At 32.0% G+C, this 22,250-nt stretch overlaps 2 protein-coding genes across 2 annotated transcripts in view; both read left to right on the forward strand.

Moving 5' to 3' along the window:
* The window catches only part of LOC107442219 (actin-binding LIM protein 2), a 98,619-nt gene that overhangs the window by 28,830 nt on the left and 47,539 nt on the right, over window positions 1–22,250 (forward strand). The window lies entirely within an intron of this gene.
* LOC139424921 (uncharacterized) lies at window positions 11,793–16,762 on the forward strand. The gene is made up of 3 exons (XM_071177042.1): window positions 11,793–12,275; window positions 15,494–16,589; window positions 16,702–16,762. Exons 1-3 carry the CDS (start codon window positions 12,224–12,226, stop codon window positions 16,760–16,762), a joined length of 1,209 nt encoding a protein of 402 aa, XP_071033143.1. The 5' UTR covers window positions 11,793–12,223.

Consider the following 22,250-nt stretch of genomic DNA (forward strand, 5'->3'; position numbering starts at 1 on the left):
TTATAAAAAATTCTTGTCTGGAATATCATCTTGCAGTAAGGTAACTGTTCTCAGAAAGATGATGCAGAAGAGTATGGAGATTCAAAAGAAAGATGTTTCTTTTTATATTCCATAGGGTCGTTTACCTTACCATTTGTAAAACGTACGACTGATTCATTGCATGCATTTAATTTTATGTTGCATTTTTGATAAATCCACGGATTTGTGCCTAGTTAATTAATTTATTAGTTTTTAGAAGTCTGTCCTAAATCCATTCAGGTATAGGCACATTGTTTCGTTTATATTCCATTGTGCTGCCCAAATATTTAACGAAACTTCTTACACCCGTTAGCTGCTTACGTGATGATTGATGAAGGAATTTTTGTTGCTTGCTTATTATAGCTTTCAAGGGGGGGGGGGAGATAAAAAAAAAAGTGCTTACGCCTGTGATCCTATATGGTAGAGAGTGCTGGACTCTTAATAAAAAAAGAGGGGAACAAATTGCTGATTTTTAAGAGAGGGATACTTAGAAGATTTTTTGGTGTTGTCTATGAGAATAACAAATGGCGCACCCTTTACAATCATGTGTTACATAAAAAGTATAAGCAACCAGACATAGTTCATGTTATTAAAGCAATTCGCATTCGATGGCTGGGACACCTTTATAGATCTGAAAACCTCAAAACCCCGTAAAGAAAGTAACTTTTTTTAAACCGGAAGGTACAAGAAAAAGGGGTTGTCCACCGACTAGGTGGCTGGACCAACACCACGGAGATTGTGGGACCACCGAGATAGTGTCACCTATCTCGGTGGTGTTGACTGGAGTCAGTTGAGAGGGACTTGGAGATAATAGGAATAACTAATTAGAAGGCCATGACACAGAATAGATCAAGATGGCAAAAACTTATTGGGACGGCCTTGGCCTTTCATAGGCTGTAGTGCCCAAGAAGAATAAGATAAATAGCAAAAATAATGAAATTAAAAAAAAAAATTACGTTTGAAAAAATCTTACTAGCAAAAAAAATAAGAATTACCTAATTTGGAGAAAAAAGCAACTAAGAATATCAATTTTAAAAAAAAATTTCGAAAGCGCTAAAATTTTTTTGTAAATCTCTAATAAGATTTTGAGTTACCTTATAATAGTAGAATTTTTAATTAGAATTCACAAATTTTTTAAAACTGTCTGGAGACTTTTATTTGTGGAGTTTATTTGATTATTTTGAGAGAGATTTATATCTCAAAAAATATTGTTTCTTTTTTATTACTATTTGATAGTGATAAAATGATCGCCATTTTTTAGATCTTTAAATGCGGGGATAATAGCGCGAGGATATTAATTACTTGACCCTTGAAAGCAGCTGAAACATGGGTGATTGTTAGTTCGATATCATGTTATCTATCGTCTATAATCTTATTTTGTGAGCTTTTTATTAGTATTGCGTGTTTCATGCTTTTTTGTGTTATTTGCGTGGGTGGTTAAGACTGATTTCTTGTCAGGGTTTTGTTTAAAATCACGCTTTACACTGTAATTGTTATGATTTAATCTCAAGGTATTTTGTTTTTGTAATTTTAAACAACACGGCGATATAATTTAAAAAAATTATTTTTCCGTGTGATTAAAAATAAAGTTTGTATTTTCTTTGCAAAGAAAAATACCCTTTTCTTTTGCTATATTTACGGCAAGAAAAGACACCACAATGTTATCAGAAAGATAAGAGCGTTGAAATATTGGATGAAATGTTACTGAGCGTTGAAACGAACGAAATATCCGCAAGAGATATAAAGGTTCGGCACTTTCACGTAATGTATGTTTTGTTACTACAAAGCAATCTCGGTTTAAAATAAATAAATAAAAATACATTGCATTAGAGGCAAAGCTATAATTTTAAGCATGTGTGCCCCATCTTGCCGTAAAGCAGTGTTTTCCAAAGTGTGTTACGCGTACCCCCGGGGGTACGCGTTCTTATGCGAAATATCTTGCAACAAACGAAAATTTCAAAATTTTTTATTTAAAAACAAAGCTAGCCATGAAAATTTACGATTACGTATTTTTCTATTGGTTATTTTTTTTTCAGAGTTAACAGTTAATAATTATTGGTGCCAACAGCCAGTTGGGATTTTTAACTATCGTGCAACTTTTACATTCAAAAAATACATTCATTTTTTTTATTAGTGGTACACAGCGTTACGAAAACTTTAGAAAGGGTACACAAAAGTCATGAGTTTGGGAAACACTGCCGTAAAGAATTATCTGGGCTTTAGACAAGAAAACTAAGTTAAATATTTATAATTATTAGTTAATTTTTTTTTTAAATAGAAAATTTTGAAAGATTATTTCCTCGTGGATGAAATTTATCAGAATTAATACCCAATATTTTACAAAAGTTAAAGATAAAGCCATCGAAAAACAGCCGCGTTTGTTAAACGATTTCTTCCCAAATTATTTCATCTTAAAACAGACACTTCGCAAAATTTTTCTGTTTCAAAACGGAATCCATGACGTTTTTATTTCACAATTTTGAAACAACTCCTTGAAAGACACGGTTTTGTGTTTTTTTGCTATCTTTATTTTTACGTGCTGGTATCTGGTAGAAAGACCCCGATTGCACGGTCATTTTAGATAATAAAAGCTTTGAGTATATTTTCCCCAAGTATTGAAAAATAGGACTTCTTTCAAAAATAGGATCCTGATTTCACAAAATTACGAAATCACCAGAATAATCCGTTGATCGCGAGAACTTTTTAACATGAAAATCAGGAGAACTCTGAAATATAATAAAATATACCGATAGATATTAAAATATTATTTGCAATAATAAACTGGCTTCCACTTTTTGCAGTTATTTAATCCTCTGTCTTTCAAGCCGACTTAATAAAGCTATGCATTTCCGGGTCCTTGCTTAAGTTTTCCCTGGCGGCAAAATAACTTGGGCTGACATTGAGCCCATATTTATGAATCATGGCTTAATTAGGATTTAAAAGTCCGTTATTTTTCGATATTGGCCCTATATAGAATTATCAGATTCACCCGATATTTTATTTTCGTTATTCAGCCAATATAGGCCATATATTGGACCCATATATATACCGATATGGGTCCTTTATAGAGAGACGTTAGTAAAAAATCTAGGCATACCACCAATATTGATCCCTTGATGCATAAACATAGCATCCTGTAGGAGCCCAACTAGGGCCAAAGTAAAATTGTTGCTGTGTCTGCTTCAAATGAGAGAGGTAAATACTGCTCATCAAAAACATGGCACCCACTCTAAAGTAAAAATTAATGTCATTTATCTTATTCCCGCCTTTTTTCTTTATTTATGTATATATTATTATTATTTTTTTTCTTCGTTTTCTATGACGTTTTATGCTGTTTCTTAGAGAGAGAGCTTTTGGGCAGATGATTATGAATGATACTGATTGGTCCAGCAATACAAGAAGCAGAACCAAACTGTTTTATGTGCGGAACTCGGAGCGCATTCTACTCCGAAATTATTTGTCTCTAGTTAGTGACTGTGACGGTTATGCATGAGAAGTGGCAAATTATTTGTTTTTTTTATTTTTTTAGTCTTGCAGTATCTCTTTCTTTTTTCTTCCTGTTTATTCCGGATATTCGAAACATTTTTTTCTTATTTGAATATTTTTTGTTTTGNATGTGAAAATAATATATTGTCCGCTATATGCCATAAATTTAAGAAGACCGGTAGGTTTTTGACAGTTTTTACCGGTAAAAACACGGTTTTTACCACTGTCATGTCAAAAACCAGTTTTTGACGGCAAAAACCCAACCCTGGTTAGAGATCATATTTGGGGAGATTCGACTTCGTTAAAGGACGTATCATAAAATTATCAATCGTCGAAAAAGGATCTTTGCTTATTTGTTATGACTGTTTAAAAACTTTTTATGCACGATTTTGTTTTTAGAAAAGCAGCAAAGCACTATTTAAAAAAAATTTAAAAATGGTCTTATAAATTTCTAAAATTTTATTGTGTAAGAAATTTACATTTCGCGTCAGGCGCGATAAAATGTATTACGTTTTAACCCTTTGACGCATAAGTTTTATTAAACATATTTTTTTTCATGATTTTGGTTTAGTTTTAATTAAAAAAAAATATCATTAGCATTTAAATATTGTATAGTTAGGAAATGCAGCATGAAACATGGGTGTCTTCTTCTGCATTAAAGGTAAAATCTCCTAAATAATTATTTTTCAAGTTTTCATTTATTTGCAGTTATTTAGATCTGTGGTAGAATAATCGCCAAGGCTTGGCGACTTCCGGGCAGCGGCCCGCTAGGAACTAAGATGATAGATGAAGGTTGACATAGTCGATATTTAATTCCCTCTTCAGTATCATACTTCTTTCAAATTTTCAATTTAACCCAATGAGTCCCAATCACTGTTCCAAGCGGGGAATTCATTGATCTCGAGATCTTAGAAACGCCCACAAGCTTTTCGCTTATTTTCTTTTTAGTTTATTTATTCAAATCAAACTTAATGTGACAGATATTCTGTGAGTGAAGTCTTATAATGTCATAAAACATAGTTCTTGTTTTAATTAGTTATCGTAGTCAAACCTCGGATCAAAGATGTACTCTGACTTTTTTTCCTCCCTTCAACTCTTCTTTTTTAAATGACCCGATTAATTTTGTTACTGTGAAACGAATTAAAGTGATGTAACAGATTGGTCATTATTCAATTAGACAACTTATTTTTATTTCCTAATCATCAGAAGCCAACTGAAAAAGATAATTCATCTCTATTTGGGAGATTCGTGAGGCAAAAAAAAGAAGAATCGGGTCTTCTGCAGAAGTACCGGATGTGAAAAGTTTTTTAATGAGCTACTTAGGATTATTTTTAAACGACCTTAGCTAATTCCCATTTTCGAAGTCTACATTGTCCTTCGTTCATATGTTGTCTTCACAATTATCTTCTATCCAGTTCATTTTTTTTTTTTTAATATAACACAGTTCCCAAATGGTTTCTCGCAGGGTCCCGTGAAAGAGGTAAACGGGCTCCGAGAATTAGGACTTTTTTTTAAACATTATTGAAATGTGTCATTATATAATTAGTGCCAATCAATAATCCATTATTTACTTAATATTTTTGTTGCCTTTACGATATTATTTCAAGTAAAATGACAATTAAAAGGAAATAGCAAATTTTTTTTTTTGGGGGGGGGACATAATTTTTCAAATAGTATTGAATGAACTATGAAAAAGATAAGCATTTATAAAATATTGTATTAGTACTTCCCATTGCGTTTTGTGAACCAAAATAAAATAAATGGGCTGTTAATAAAGAAATATTTGTCTCCGTTTTCAACGTTTATAGCAGTTATTTTTAGTTTTCATTTCAACGAAAACCACAATATCATTCATTTTAAGCTTATGTTTATACACCCAAAACAAATTCATAACAGGACCCGATTGAGCTCCTAAACCGTGAATTCAACAGACGGATATGAAACCTAATTTAAGATTGTTAATCTATTATTATACTGTAACATTATTTTGAATGATAAGCGTTTTTTTTAAATGGCATTTCCCATTCAATATTTATATCATCAATTTTTGTAAAAGTAGCAATAAAAAAAAACAACACTCTACGTGCAAGAAATATTAATAGACATCTTGTTCAATTTCTGGGTAAAGCGACTATTATGGGGCCAACAATTAGCAAAATTAACTTTCGATATTTAAGAAAAAAAAATCATTTTACTCTAAAATTTAGTTTTATTTATTTTTCAGGAAATTGGGCGCTTGAGGGCTGTTTATAGATAGTTTTATTGTATTTATTTATTGAATTATTATCATGGTCGCCAGGGTAATAAAGTTTAAAAGTACATTATATGATTGAGGGGATTTATTTTTTAAACAATTTCAAGCATTTGTTTTTATAAAGGATTCGCTTAAATGAAAACTTTCAATGTCTATCCCATTGTAAAATTTAAACAACAATTCAAACGACTTTTAAGCAACAGTTCGCAATTGGAGGATGTTTTTGTTCTCAGTTTATTCAGTTATTCCCACACTTAAATATTATCGTTACTGAATTCGCTGAAACCTCTTAAGAATGAGAAATAACAAGTGGAGAAGAACTAATCTTTTCTGTGGGGAGACTTTTAGAGACTCATTGTCCTTATCAAACAAGTAAGTGACATTTTCAAGAGTGCTTTAGCGACATATTTCAGCTTATGGAAATTTTATTATTTGTCGAAATAAACCATCTGTTTGTGAATCAAATTTATGTAATGCGTTTATTTATTTATTTTTTCTTTCCATTTAATGTTTTTGCTATTAGCGCTTTGTAAAATATTTCCTCCTATCATTATATGTGTCATTTGAATACGCAACATAAGGGAAAATGGTACTGTGGTGCCCGGAAATGTTTTTTTTTTCAAGAATTTTTTTTCCTAACCAGACATATAATCAGTCATGCGTATTAAATAAATAATCCTAAGAAGCTAACGTGGTAAGTTATTACCCGATTAAAAACACCATTCGCTTCAAAAATATATAAAAACAAGAAATAACAGTAGATATGTTTGAAGCGCTCAAAAACAGGCGTCCATTTTCAAGACTTGGCAGGCGTGAATGAGAAAAAACAGAAGTGATTTGAAATATAAAACGAAAAGTTGCCATCGAAAAATGAAAAAATAAAGGTGAGAGACCACACTAGAAAAATCACAGTAGCCGAGTGACAAAAGTGATGAAAAGCAGAACTAGAAAAACCACAGTGGCCGAGAGGGGCGAATCAGGGTAAAATGCATTTTATGTAGAGGTGGTGAGGAACTAATATCGTTAACAAGGGAATCAGCATTCATATGAATCATGTATTGTTGCTGTGAGATGAGGGTTTCACATTTTATCAGATAGCTGTCTAACATATAGAAAAATTACAAACTTAAAATATATGAAACATTTCTATAGATTTAAAATAAATAATAGAGAACATTGGTTTAAACACTTGGGAAGTCTAAATTTTATTTAGAGAAAAATACATTTTTAATTATTTCAACTTCGTATGATGTATATTGTGTTTGTGTTGAATAAATAGTTATTTTTTGTAAATATTTCTTTGTAGCTAAGTTTCAAGTTAGTTTTCAGTTTAAAAAGATGAACTCAAATTTTTCTCACCTATCTTATCAATACGATGCCGTTGAATTTTTCATTGTTGCTTATGAAGCATATTTTTATAATTTACGCTTTCTGTTGCTCTTAAATCAATATTTTTTTCTTTTATCAGTCAGTTTCATAGAAATATGTGCGCAAAATACGTTACGATGCTTAAGTTCTCTTTGCCACTAATCTACAATAAATATGAAGGAATCGCTCGCCTGCCGTTTTATGTAATCTGTCATCGTTAAGACCTTGTTAAGGGAGGTCATTATAACGTGTTACAACAATGATCATTTTACTCGACTCTTTCATTCATTCGAACTTTTTCTGGACCTGCTGCAGACTCAAGTCGCATCTGTTTCTTTCTTTCTTTTTGAATGACTACTCATTGCGCTGGAATTGGATGTTGTAGCATCTCATTGCGTCATGCTCGTATTTCTGGCGATGATGCGAAAAAGATTAGCGAGATTCAGCGCTGTTAGTGTTGTTTGACGACCTGACATATATCTATGTGAACAGATGAATTTATGGATAGTGTCGGCAATCTGTTTATGAGGTCACTTTCTTACATCAAACATGAGATTAGCTGTCACAAAGGTCGCTCATGTTGACTCATTTTTTGAGGACGTATTTTTATTTCAAAAATTATTGTAGCACCTTTATTCGTGTGATAAATATCGACATCATGAATGTGATTATCGATTAATGACTTATCATATGTTTTTTTTTTTATCTGTCAAAAGAGTTAAATTTTTGTTGGCCTAAATCATCTTGAGTGGAAAAGCTTTTCTTGAAAGCATACTTTTGATAAAAGTGACATATCTGATAAATACTGACAAATACTGATCTATCTGCAAATGGCACTGTTTTCTGGGTTATATCTGAAACTGATGTACTTACACGAATTGTTGCTAGGACATGTAGCGTGTCTACCACCCTAAATTAATTATTCAATTCCAATTCACTAGTATACCAATTCACATAGAAATGTTAACTCGATTCTATGTTGGGGAACCTTTTCATAAATGAAGGTTGAGATGGTCGATTACACTCGCCCCGACTCGCACGCGATCTGAACAAGCCTACCTCGGCCCATTTCGATTGGAACGTGCCTATTTCGATAGAGGGTCCACAATGAACAGTTGACTTGCTATTTGTGACTGCGACATTGTCTTCATCACGCTGTTGCTACTCAGTCTCGATCACACAAAACGCCGTCCTGTATACACTCGACTGTGAATGGCAACACAAAAGGGGCCAAGACTGTGATGCAGCTCTTTTGTCTTCTCAAATGAATGGTATTCGTTCATCGAATTCTATCCCAGATAAAATTCTGGTGTGGAATTACTGTAGCCTCTACATTTATTCAATTCCAATTGATTAGTATATAAGACATGTTAACCCCATTCTATGATGGGATACTTTCTATAGATGAAGGTTGACATTTCGCCACACGGACATAGTGTTTAAAGTGGTTACTGCAAGTTTTGCTTTTTTTTCCTGATTAATATATTAAAAAAATTTCGGGTTCTGGGAATTGTGTAAATTTAGGACTCGACTTTTCTAAAGTAAGTCCGAATTCAAGATTTGTGTATTTAGTAATATATAAAGTGTTGAAGAGTATCCCTATGACAGAGATGAGACACCGGTGTCCTTTTTATATGTGTCTCTTGACGCTCTAATTACAATCTAAAGTATATTTTGTTATTTTTTTACTTATAAAAAACAGTCTAAAAACTACCAAAAAAAATCTGTTAGATTATCGGAATTATATTTATACTAAAACATAAAATCCATTAAAAAAAAAAAGTGTTTGAAAATTTGTTTTTTTTTCATTCATATTCACACATTCACCAATAATTGATTTTATAACTTAAAGAAATTTGAATGATGAATAACTGTTTTTCTTAGATCTAAATAGCTGAAAATTTGAAAAATTATCATTTGGAAATGAGCCATGTTTGGTAGATTTTACCATAACGGTGAAAAAAAGACGCCAGTGTTTCATGTTGTATTTCATAAATTATTAAAATGCTTAATTTGATATTTTTCTTTTATTTTGAACTAAATAATAAAAAAAAAGTATGAAAAATATGTTCAATACAAATTCTGCGTCAAGGGGTTTACGCAATAGATTTTATCGCTTTCGACGCAAAGTGTCAATTTCTGACACAATAACACTTCATGAGTCCATTTTTTAAATATTTTTATAAATAGTGTTTTGTTCCTTTAATAAAAAAAAACGTGCATAAAAAGCTCGTAAACAGTTATAGCAAATATAGATAGCTTTCAGACATTTTTAATAAATACGACGTTGTAAATTCTCCGACGGGCGCAGTATAGCCAATACCGGCACTTTTGTCACTCAACTCCACACTCCATCCTATCCTTTTGATACTGCTTGTTAATCATAGTTGAATAAAATTAGTGTTATTATTGTAGTTACTATTATTGGTTTAATTTCTTTAATCACATACTGCAACGAAAGTCGCTGCCACGTTTAATGTATTGTAGTACCCTTTGTTTTAATAATAATATAAACAAGAGAAGAAAAAAACTTTCTTCTCTCAACAGCGGAGAAACAAAGCCAAAAAATCGCCGTACTTGGCAAGTTCTTTTTTAAGGGATTGGTCATAAATGGTAATTTTCATGTTTCCTCCTTCTCGTCGTGAAAATTCTAACTGAGGAAATTTACATAGAAAATAAATGTGTTGTCTGATATAATTTTACATGTACGTTGTGGATGGTCATTAAGATATATTTAGCATTCAGGAAGCGTTGGAATTGACCTACTTTTATAACTTTCGTTTTTGTACTTGCATTATTTTGAATTTGTTTGTAGTAATTGAAATAAATTGTTGTAAATAATGTCATTAAGTTTTTTTTTTTTTTTGCTTTGAAGATAATAATTATTTTAAGTAATTGCTGTGTGAATCTCTTAAGAGGTGATTGATTCTTCTTAAGCTTAGATGACTAAACATTTCAATAATGAGTATTACTAATTTTAATTTAGTTTTCTGGAGTTGATGATAATCGACAGGCTAGAGACCACCTTCCACCTTTTTTTTTCTTTGGTTCATCGCCCAATTATCGAAGCAAAATTTTTCCTTCTTTTTTAAAAAAAAAAATTAAATAAAAATTTAATTGTGAGTTTAAGTCATGTTATTTCGCTGAAGGTTTTGTTTTTCAAAGGTATTGCTTTTAAGAATTATTTTCAGTAGTTTTTATGAAGCTGTTTGTAATTCAAATGCAATATACTCGTGTTGCCATTAAATTCAAATAATCAATTAAATATTGTTTTAAAAATTAATTTGCATATTTTTATGTGATATAACTTGAAAAAGTGTGGTGCAGTATCTTAAAACCAGCGATGATCTATCAGTGTTCTTACCCCAGTAAATCCAGTACTGAGACAATTGTTAATTATGTTTTGTTAATTTTAGAAAATGACTATAAGAAATAAAAAAATTAGTGAAAAATATCCGAGGGAAGTTGAAATACCTGAAAGTTGATGTTAAACTCGCAATCCAAGATAGATTGCGTTTTCATTTTAACAAATATCGCATGAAAAATAAATATAGCATCGCAACCCATACCTCTGTTTTGAATGCTGAAATCTTTGTTTTGAATCTAAAACTTTGATCTGATTGTTGCTCAAAACTGTTTTAACTGCTTTAACCCATTCAGGAACGTAATCAATTAGCAGTGGTGGTTGTATTCCGGGCATACCACAGAATTCCAGTTTTTTCGTATCATTCGTATTCAAAAACTGGAAGCAAGACATTCTGTTTTTGCACAAATATCGCAGAATTCTACTTATCTCAACACTGATTGACAGGATCTGACTTAGCCTAATTGGGACCCCCTCTACTTCATTACTTCAGTTATGAAGAACCGAACTTTATGGTATTTAAATTTTTACCTCATTATACATATATAACAGGGAAATTGACTAGAACCTAAAATAGCTTTGAAGTCCCCATTCCAATGGTCAGACGAAATTTGTCCATTTTACTGATTTTCTGACAATTCTTTGTCCATCATGCCGAAAGCAGTTTTCTGATTGTTAACTTTGTCACCCAGCCGCGGAATTCAGCTAAATTTTTGCAATTATTGATGGCTCAATTAGAAGCCTGTATTTTTGTAAATAGATCGCATTTTGCGATATGTAAAAATACAGGCTTTTTATTGGCCAAATTTCCTCACCGTAATTGCGAAAATTTAGCTGAATTCCGCTACGGAACATTAGAAGTCTTAAACTCAAAAAAAGTTTTTTTCCGATGAATAGAAGACCTGAATGGATAAAAAAGAAAATGTTACCAAATTTTTACCAAGCAGACGTTTTTCACTTAACTTTTTTTTAAAAAAAAGATTAGAATCTTATTGCAAAAGTAAAACTAATTATGTAGGTGGTTTAATAAAGATTTCATGGATGACAAATTATTTACGCTGGTTAAATTGTTGCACCAAACTAGTCCAGAAGAATTGAAACAGTCCACATTTTCCATCCCATCTCTGATTACGACAAAACAAAATAGAATCGTTATTTCTCTCCAAAATACCGAACATGTCGATGCATTTTCTTTGTCGGCAGTTTTTTGTATTTTTTATTTCACACTTAATAAAGCAAAGAATGAAAAGGGAGAAGTTAAATATATGAAAATATTTAGATCTAGGTAGGTCTGACGTATGACAGGGATGCTACGCCTGCGCCATTTGCGACAAACTGAGACAAAACGGCATAACTGCGCCATTTTGCGACATTCAGCTCAGTTTCTGCCAAAGCTGCGCCATTCTGAGACAAAACGTCCAAAATTTGACAAACCTTAATTCAGTTCCAAATATTAATCCGCATCGCCGGGAGTCATTGGAGAGCATTTTGCCGTTCACGCCTCCTAAATACGTCATTTAAATGTCAGAAATTCCGTTTGGCGAATCAGGTATTGGAATGCAAATAGAATATGTATTTCGTGTCTACAATTGGATTATGTACAGCAGTTAGTAGCAATCAGTATCGTATGCACGTGATCTTGTAAAAAAAAAAGGGTATTCTTCCCTTATACTATTGGTTATTATCTTGCTCTTTTTTCTTAGGAAACAGTACAGTGCACGTAATTATTTTCGATGCGTCCGTTTTATTTTAACAGGATTCAACAAAGAATAATGGCCAGTAAAGGTAAGCATGTTTTCATTTTAATTTATTTTGTATGTGTAGGCTTCACAAATAATAGTTAGTTTAAAACGGCTTTTTAATTAAGATTTAAATCTGATGAAAACCCAATCGGAAATATGTGGTTGGCAAGTGTTTCTGTTTGTTTTGTCTATATTTTATTTTTTCGTTTTCTGGTACTTTGATTTTAAAAAGGTGTTCTAGTGATTAATTCAGAACATTGTACAGGTCTGAAAATAATAAAATAAAGTGAGTTAATATTGTAAATCTTTGATTTTGAGAACGAACTACAAAAAATATAAAATGAATTAATAAGGTGCCTTTTGCGCGAAACGGATATATAAGTTTTATATTCCGCGTAAATAATATCCATTTGTGGGATTATGCAACGTATTTAATTAACGGGTTAAACATCCATTATTAAAAGAAAAAATTGGATGATTTCAGTTTTTACCGATTGTAATCTGTTTTTAAAAAAAATTACACACAGTAATCGTTTCATAAATATTTTTAGTAGTACTTAATTCCAAAATCGGAACACAGCAAATTAAAAACCTTATCTCCCATTAAAATGTAATGGAAGTGCTTCTTACGTTCAAACCAGAAGTAGAGAAAAAACGATGACGCGCTTTATCAAAAGAGATGAGCATGCACATATTTAATAGAATCCGCTTCCGTATTGCCGTCTGATGCATATTTTATTTTTTAGTTGATTAAAGCATTCCCGTAAACCACATCCAGGCTTTTAATTTAATTTATTTTAATTTCTTATTTAGTGTAAACAGAAAAAAAAGTAATAAAATAACTTTAAAAACGAAATCGGAAGAGTCATTAATTTTTGCTAGACAGAAACTAAATTAAAAAATCATTCATTTGAATCTGATTATTTTTTAAATCAAAGATTTATATAAAAACTATATTTATACAGTACAGTAGAGAACCATTTATCCGGTATCCAGATAACCGGGAAGAATTTTGCTTGGTTTTCCCGCTATTTTAAAGTACTATAACGATTATAAAAAAAGCAGAAATTTGACTCATCCTTGAGTAGAGGGAAAGGGGGGAATTCTCCTCACTTGCCCAGAGGAACTTCAAATTCTTCCCCTGACCTTGAAGATCATTAGATTCAGAGGGGGCAAGGAAGGGACAAATGTTTTATTTTCTGTGTTTATTTTTTTTCTTCTGATAAGCTGCCATCAATCAAACTTAAAGGAGTGGCAAGCTGATTTCTTTTTCTCTTTGATTTACGAGGGGGTGGGGGAAATGCATTGCACAGGCATAGCAATGAATGTTTGCATAACATCATTTGCGTAAACATCTGGCTAAGAGTATTGATTTTAAAGGTGAAATGTGAGATTTATTTTAAATCATCCACTTCAGTTACTCAGTTTTGTTATTTATTATGGTGAATTGTTTTATAATTTCGGATAATGCATTATTTAATCACTAGTTATATTCATCTATTTTACATCAATTAACAAAACAATGTTTTTGTGTTGAATAAATCCTGATTTCTTAGAAATGCGATATCATTAGCAAGTTTTTCTTGATGTGCAATCACATCTGCTTTCCTTAAAAATAGTCTTTTAATAAAAAAATAAAATAAAAGGAGAAGATTGTTTATTAATTTAAGCATATAATTATTTGTTAATAAAAGCAGGTGATTATTTTATAANATTGTTTATTAATTTAAGCATACGATTATTTTCTGAAGCAGATTGCAGTTTTCTTTTTCTGATTCCACTACGTTTGAGTTTTTTCTTTCTTTTCAGGATAAATTTCGTACTCAATAAATTAATTCTTTTTATTCATAAATTTTATCATTAATTTTTTTTTTTTTTAATTCATTTTATCTTATAATATCCTGTCTCTTCGAGGTTTTAATACTTATGTTGGTGTCTTTTTTTAACTATCGTTTCCGTTCCATAATTTTCAAGTGTTGTTTTTAGTCAGATTAATAAGTTTTCTTTTCATCCCCCCCACAGTATAATTAGGTATGAAATATATTGCGTTTTTTAATTATTGGTTTTGTTTTATATTAGTTAATTTGGGGATTTTAATTATTATCAAAAAATAAATATGCAAATTTTGTATTTTTTTAAACTTGTCTAAATTTGCAAATGTTTTTATCCTTTTAAATGTTATTTTTCTACCATTTTTTTTTAAATTTAGGAGATCTTTTCGTTTTTTCTCTATTTTTAAATATGTTTAACTTTTTCCTTACAATTTGGGTTTGATGTAACATCGATTAACGGCACTTTTGTCCGATCCAGAAAACCGGGAAATTCAGACATCCGGGATAGCGATGGTCCCGTGCATCCCGGTTAATTGGTTCTCTACTGTATTACATTATGTAAAAAATCTGTTTGAAATAAAATCAAATACATTGTTCAGTGCTAACTTTGTCAAACAAAACATTTTTTTTTTATTTTTAATCCTTATAAAATACTTCTTTGTTTTGCCCTCGGCCGCTAAAACTCTAAGCATGCCCCTGATTATGAATAAGGTTTTCTATCAAGTTATTTCACGAGGAATACTAGCAAAAGAATAAATGTGAATAAGTGATCATATAAATATTAGTAAAATTACTTAATATAATTTGTTATTAAAATTTTCTTATATTTTTAAAATCCTACATAATTTTTTTAAAAAATTCTATATTTTGTAATATTGTCCCTTCGAGCCCTGCGTTTTATAAAATAAAAAAAATTTAAAAAAATTGCTTGGCCCTAATAGTTTCTGTTTTTGGAATCCCCCATCAGGTCCTATATTTATTGTTATTAAAATATTATTTAAAATAAACATTTAAAAAAATATGTGATCTATATAGTTTGGATATATATGGTTGAAAAAATGATTAGAATGTATTTAGTTAACAAAAATTGTTTTAAAGCATTTATTAAAAAATATGCTTTAATTAATAAAAACTGGAAAATATTTAGTAAACACTTGTTTAATTTCCATTTCCTTCCTGTCTGTGTAATTTCATTTCATCTGATGTAGCAGATGAGTAAACATCCTGAATAGTGGTGAAAACATTATTAATAAGTTTGGAATAAAATAAAATGTATGTAAATAAAAGACAGTGTATGAATAGTACGCACCAAATATTGCTCCAATTGTTACACCAAAACCTTCCATACTGTGTTCTGGGATTGAGCCTAATATAGTTTTATGTTTTAATTATATTTCATTTTGTATGAATGCATGTTTCTATCTTTTAGGTTCAAGATGTACCAAGTTAAATCACGATGTACTGGAAGAGATTGACTGTAATGGAGACTTGATCAAACTGTGGTGTATACCAGGATCAAAACCCTCAGATGCAATATGCTGTATCTGCAACTGCAAAATTGATTGTGCACAGCGTGGGGCATCAGCCATAAAAAGACATGCTTCTAGTGTCAAACACATAGAAAAATGTCGGATGAATAGAAAAAATGATGGGACTCTCAAAAAACCATCTCAGATGCGGTTCACCACAACAAGTACATTTCAAAATATTACGGTTTTATCTCATGAAGATAAAATTCTTTCTGCTGAAATAATGTTTGCATTCAGCATTATTTCACGCAATGTGCCATATACCTATGGTGATGTTGCTACTGTAATGTTTACAAGAATGTTTCCTGATTCTTCCATAGCCAAACACTTTTCGTGTGGACGAGCTAAACTGTCCTATTTTATATCCGATGGAATTGGACTATATTTAAAGGAAAAACTATTAGAAGAAATTGTAAAATATAATTCCTATTACAGTATACAACTTGACGAAACACCAATTTCAGAAAAAAGAGCAAAGCAACTAGACGTACATGTTAGATTTTACAGTGAATCTAGAAAACAAGTAATATCAAATCATTTGGAGTCTTTCTTCATTGGGCATGGAACAGCGGAAATTCTTTTCAATAAAGTGAATGAGGCCTTGTTGCACTTACCTTCTGACAAACTTGTAAATATCTTTACTGATGGACCAAATGTTATGAAAACTTTAAAGGTCAAAATGAACAAATATTATCCAAATTTAATTGATATAGGCTTTTGTAATCTCCATATAGTGCATAATGCTTTTGCAAAAGGCCTTGACGGTTTTGGCGCAGATGTTGAATCCTTGTTGATTGATCTGTATTATTTTTTTAAACGTTCTGCTGCACAGTCTGAAAATTTAGCTAACATTCAAAGTAGATTTGAATTTCCTGAGCATGTTCTCCTTAGACATGTTGAAAGTCGATGGCTGACTTTACATAGCAGCATCGACAGATTTATTGAACAGTTCACAGTCTTAAGTGAATTTTTCAACTTTAAGCAACGTGTCATAAAGTGTGAAACTCAACGTTTCAAAAAAATCTGCGACATGTTCTTCTCTAAATCATTGCTTGCTACAGCTCTTTTTCTAAGAAATACTTCTGAGATGTTTGTATATATTCTTCAGTTATTGCAGAGAGAAGAACCTCTCATACATATTTTGTATGATGAGCTTGAACAGTTGTTAAAAACACTAATGGGGCGCTTTTTGAAAGTTGAGTGTTTTGCAGATATCCATGGACCTGCTTTAATAAATATAGATCTAAATGAAAGTGCAAACTGGCTCCAGAAACCCGAAGTTAGACAGGATACAGACAATCAGCTGAAGGANCATTGCGGAAACGATCCATCAGGCGTTGGAACGTTGCTACAGCGTTTCGTAAACCAAAAGGCATTCTTTTGAATCGGAAAGTGCCAGAAGAACAGATGAATGCTGTTTTATCTCTGTCAGCTGGGTTAACTTCTACCTGATGATAGCTAGCTGTTAAGTCAATGGTTGACATATATTTACATGTCTTTGCATCATGCCATAAATCATCCATTCTGGGTAATGGATATGTATCGGGTAAAGTTTTCTCATTTAGTTTTCGATAGTCCACGCAGAGTCTATAACCGTTCGGTTTAGGAACTAAAACCACGGGTGCTGCATAAGGCGACTCGCACTCTTCAATTATATCTTTCTCTAACAAATCATCAATTTGTCTCTTCAACTCTTCTTTCTTAGAAGGAGGTAATCTGTACGGGGGAACAGATACAGGAGGATGATCACCAGTATTGATGTAATGTTTTGCGTATGGAGTAGCATCTCCCCCTGGTTCGAAGATTCTTTCATACTGTTTCAACAGGGTGTTGAGTTTGTTTTTTCCTTTACTTGACAGTTGTTGACCTTCTTCCTCTCTCAGTTGACAAGTATTGGATTCAGCACATAGCGTATTCTTGATATCACACAAATTGGCTTCTTCAGCAAAATTAAATTTTCGTCGGGGAAAATCATAAAAGTACCATCTGCGACTTTTCAGATCAAGAACGATACCAGCATCTTGAAGGATATCTGTACCAAGAAGAGTACGATTTTCTTTAGCATGGGGTAATGCAATTAAGTTTGTTTTAAAGACTCTTCCTTCAAGTCCTATATCTACCAAAGTAGTGAAGACTTCCACTTGTCGTTTTTCTCCGTCAGCAAGCGTCATAGTGAGTTGGGTCTCTTGAAAGTCTGCACCTTCTTGTTTGAAAATTTGATACAACCGTTCTCCAGCAATACAATGGCTTGCTCCACTGTCAGCACATGCAGTACCCAAGAGTCCATTTACTGTTATACTCAATATAGCTAGTTGTGATGATTCGTCTACACATGACTGGAAGAGGACGCTTCCAACACTGGGAGAAGAGTTTGTGCTGGATGGATTGCATTTAGGACAGCGAGATTTGATAATGCCAGGTTCACCACATCCATAGCACCTTCTACCAGTTCTGCTCTCTTCAAATCTGTCATTGTTTACTTTATGATGTTGATCATCATACATAAAACCATTTCTTCGCGGAATTCTTTCATAATTAGAAAAGTCCTGCTTGTTATGACTTTGAAATCCAGTATCTGGCCTATTTTCTTGTCTGAAAGAATGCATGTTATATTTCTGGTCATATTGTACCCTGGGACTACGCGAATACTTGTTTTGGTTATAAAGTCTTTGTGATTCTGTTTGTTTCAAATTAAGCTTCTTTTCTGTAAATTTTTTTTGTTCATACGAAGATTTTCATACGCATCCATTTTCTCAATTAAATCTTCGGGCGTTTTCCATTCACACCAGACATCTAAGAAGTGCTCTTTAGCTTCTGGAGGAATTCTTTTTTTCATTTCATCGACGATCATCAAGTTTTTTAAGTCATCAAAAGTTTTAATGTCTAATTCCATTAACCAATTTTCGAAAAAAGTTCAAAATGAAAATCTTTCCAAGTTTTCTCAGGTGTTTTTCTGTGAGTGGCATACAACTGTCGAAGCTTTTCTGCACTTAGCTTAAATCTTTTCAGAAGCATTTCTTTGATATAGTCAAAATCTTGGGCTTTATCTTCTGCTTCTCTTGCGATGAGTTGAGCAATATCGTTTGGCAGGACACCAAGCAAATAAGCTACCCAATTCTCTTTGTTTACTTTTAAAAATTTCAATTGGCGTTGAAATAAGTTGAGATATAAAACCATATCGTCCTCTTTGGGATTGAATTCAGGTAGTAATTTCTTTGGCTGTAAGTTGACAGGACAAGTACTAGTTAAACCAGATGATGGTTGTATGAATTTTTGCGCTTCAATTTGCAAACGTAATTTTTCCAGCTTAAAATTCTGTTCTTGTTCCTTTTCTTTCAATATTCGATATTGTTCTTCTTCTTTTTCTCTATTTAATTTTTCGCTTCTTTCGCTTTCGACTCTGTCATCAATAATATTTTGTAGCACATTGAGGCAAAATTCTTCATCGTATGCTTCATTTTCTGTGATTAGTTTCTTAATTTGAATGACTTTAGCATCGGGGGGAACCTTAAGACCCATTTCTTCAGCTAATACACATAAATCGACCTTTTTTTCCCTTTCCTAAAAATGTCATTGTAGCAGATTGTGAAAGCACCACTTAATAGATATTATTTAATACCCCCAATAGTCTCAAAATGTCACTGATAATGAAATGTCACTTATTATTTAATATAAAATGTTTCTAATTATAGATACCCTATCACACAATATTACTTGAGATAATTTGAATCAGTTAATATAATCAATGGGAAATGAAAATATACGATGTATTAATTATAGAGCCAGTAGTGGTAATGTGAATTATAACTATCAGTACATCAACAAAATTCCCATATAAAACACCAATATTGTAAATAAATAAATATTTTGAACAATAAACATTATACTGTATAAACACTATACAGACATTTTACTTTTATTTTTCTGGATAAAATTCTATTAAACCAAGATAAAAAAAATAATTTCATCCCAAAATACACTACTCTTCATTTATCAAAATTATCCACCTTTGTTACTAAAGTGTATTCAATATAGAAACATATATATAGAACACATAGCAATAGAAAAAAATTCTTCTCCTTCCTTTCTTTTTTTTTTTTAAAGTAATAACAAATAGAAATTGTAATAATAAAACTATACTACAAGTTACATAAATGAATTAAAAGAAGCAACATATTCTTAAATTTCTTTTCCTCTTTCTTAGTTTTGATTTTTTTTCTTTTAAATAACAAGTTTTATTATAACCTTAGCTAAATTCAATTTATATCTGTAATTGAGATCAATGAAAATAAAACAAAATACAATATAACAACAACTAAAACATAAGTTCTTTATAATCATTAGCATAAGTTTCAGTTTCAATCATTAGCATAAGCTCGAATTAAACGTCCGTGCTTAACGGCGGTTCCTGGCAGACTGTCTTAGTTCACCGCCAGAGGCGCTGTAGTGGGGGGGGGGAGAGGAGAGTTCGTTACAAATAATAATATAAACAGAAGAACTTACCTTGAAAACGAAAATCACTTTATTGAATCCGCATGACTACACTAAAATATATTGCTTCGTTCTGGGTTCCTTCTTTTCACACCCTTTCCATTCTATATCTTATTCCACAAACCTCACATATATTTCCTTCACTTGCTGACGATTCCCTTTTACTTGTATTGGTGCAGCTGGGTTAAGACATTGCAAACGGATGATTGGTTAAAGAATTTTTAGATGTGGTTTGATGATTGACATCAGACTAGCGCAAATCGGGAGCGCGGACGTTGAGAAAGGATTATAAGGGAAAATTAAGGAAAATAATACAGAAAATATAGGAAAAAATGGGAAATATAGATATTTTTCCAGATTAATAAGAAATATAGGAGCGCTGCGAGGCCTGAAAATGTCGGATGAATAGAAAAAATGATGGGACTCTCAAAAAACCATCTCAGCTGCGGTTCACCACAACAAGTACATCTCAAAATATTACGGCTCTATCTCATGAAGATAAAATTCTTTCAGCTGAAATAATGCATTCAGCATTATTTCACGCAATGTGCCATATACCTATGGTGATATTGCTACTGTAATGTTTACAAGAACGTTTCCTGATTCTTCCATAGCCAAACACTTTTCGTGTGGAAGAGCTAAACTGTCCTATTTTATATCTGATGGAATTGGACTGTATTTAAAGGAAAAACTATTAGAAGAAATTCTAAAATACAATTCCTATTACAGTATACAACTTGACGAAACACCAATTTCAGAAAAAAGAGCAAAGCAACTAGACGTGCATGTTAGATTTTACGGTGAAGCTAGAAAACAAGTAATATCAAATCATTTGGAGTCTTTCTTCATTGGGCACGGAACAGCGGAAATTCTTTTCAACAAAGTAAATGAGGCCTTGTTGCGCTTACCTTCTGACAAACTTGTAAATATCTTTACTGATGGACCAAATGTTATGAAAACTTTAAAGGTCAAAATGAACAAATATTATCCAAATTTAATTGATATAGGCTTTTGTAATCTCCATATAGTGCATAATGCTTTTGCAAAAGGCCTTGACGGTTTTGGCGCAGATGTTGAATCCTTGTTGATTGATCTGTATTATTTTTTTAAACGTTCTGCTGCACAGTCTGAAAATTTAGCTAACATTCAAAGTAGATTTGAATTTCCTGAGCATGTTCTCCTTAGACATGTTGAAAGTCGATGGCTGACTTTACATAGCAGCATCGACAGATTTATTGAACAGTTCACCGTCTTGAGTGAATTTTTCAACTTTAAGCAACGTGTCATAAAGTGTGAAACTCAACGTTTCAAAAAAATCTGTGATATGTTCTCCTCTAAATCATTGCTTGCTACAGCTCTTTTTCTAAGAAATACTTCTGAGATGTTTGTATATATTCTTCAGTTATTGCAGAGAGAAGAACCTCTCATACATATTTTGTATGATGAGCTTGAACAGTTGTTAAAAACACTAATGGGGCGCTTTTTGAAAGTTGAGTGTTTTGCAGATATCCATGGACCTGCTTTAATAAATATAGATCTAAATGAAAGTGCAAACTGGCTCCAGAAACCCGAAGTTGGACTGGATACGGACAATCAGCTGAAGGACTTGCCTTATAGTGATAGACGTACTTTTTATTTGGGAGCACGTTCATTTTACATGAAGTGCACTCAGTACCTTCTCAAAAAGCTTCCATTAAATGATAAGTTTTTGAGAAATTTAAAATGTCTTCATCCTCTATACATCACAGAACCAGCATCTTTATCGTGCATGAAGATGATTGCTTCATGCGTACCATTCATAGTTCCTCCACCCAAAGTATCAGAATTGATAGATGAATGGGTCTGTTTGCAAATGGAAGATATTGGTAGCATATCTGAAAATGAATGCCTTGATCAGTTCTGGAGAAATATTTTTGAGTTAAAAAATAGTCTCGGTCAGCCAAAATTCACCATTCTGCCCAGTGTAGTTAAAGCCTTAATTATTTTATCACATGGAAATGCTGACTGTGAAAGAAGACTCAGTACAAATAAAAATATCCTAGAAGGCAGAAGTAGTTTGTGTATTAAAAGCATTAATGCATTAAGACAGATGAAATCATTTTTAAAATCCATAGACAACAACATTGATAAAATCATTATCAATAGAGAACTGCTAAATGCATCCAA

This window comes from Parasteatoda tepidariorum, chromosome 2 (genome assembly GCF_043381705.1).
Source record: "Parasteatoda tepidariorum isolate YZ-2023 chromosome 2, CAS_Ptep_4.0, whole genome shotgun sequence".
In the NCBI taxonomy this organism is placed as follows: Eukaryota; Metazoa; Arthropoda; class Arachnida; order Araneae; family Theridiidae; genus Parasteatoda; species Parasteatoda tepidariorum.

Coding starts and splice junctions, on each gene's coding strand:
- LOC139424921 (XM_071177042.1), top strand. CDS start 12,224: ATGCGTCCGTTTTATTTTAACAGGATTCAACAAAGAATAATGGCCAGT. Junction 12,276..15,493: donor AAGAATAATGGCCAGTAAAG/GTAAGCATGTTT, acceptor TCTATCTTTTAG/GTTCAAGATGTACCAAGTTA. Junction 16,590..16,701: donor TTTAAGCAACGTGTCATAAA/GTGTGAAACTCA, acceptor TATATTCTTCAG/TTATTGCAGAGAGAAGAACC.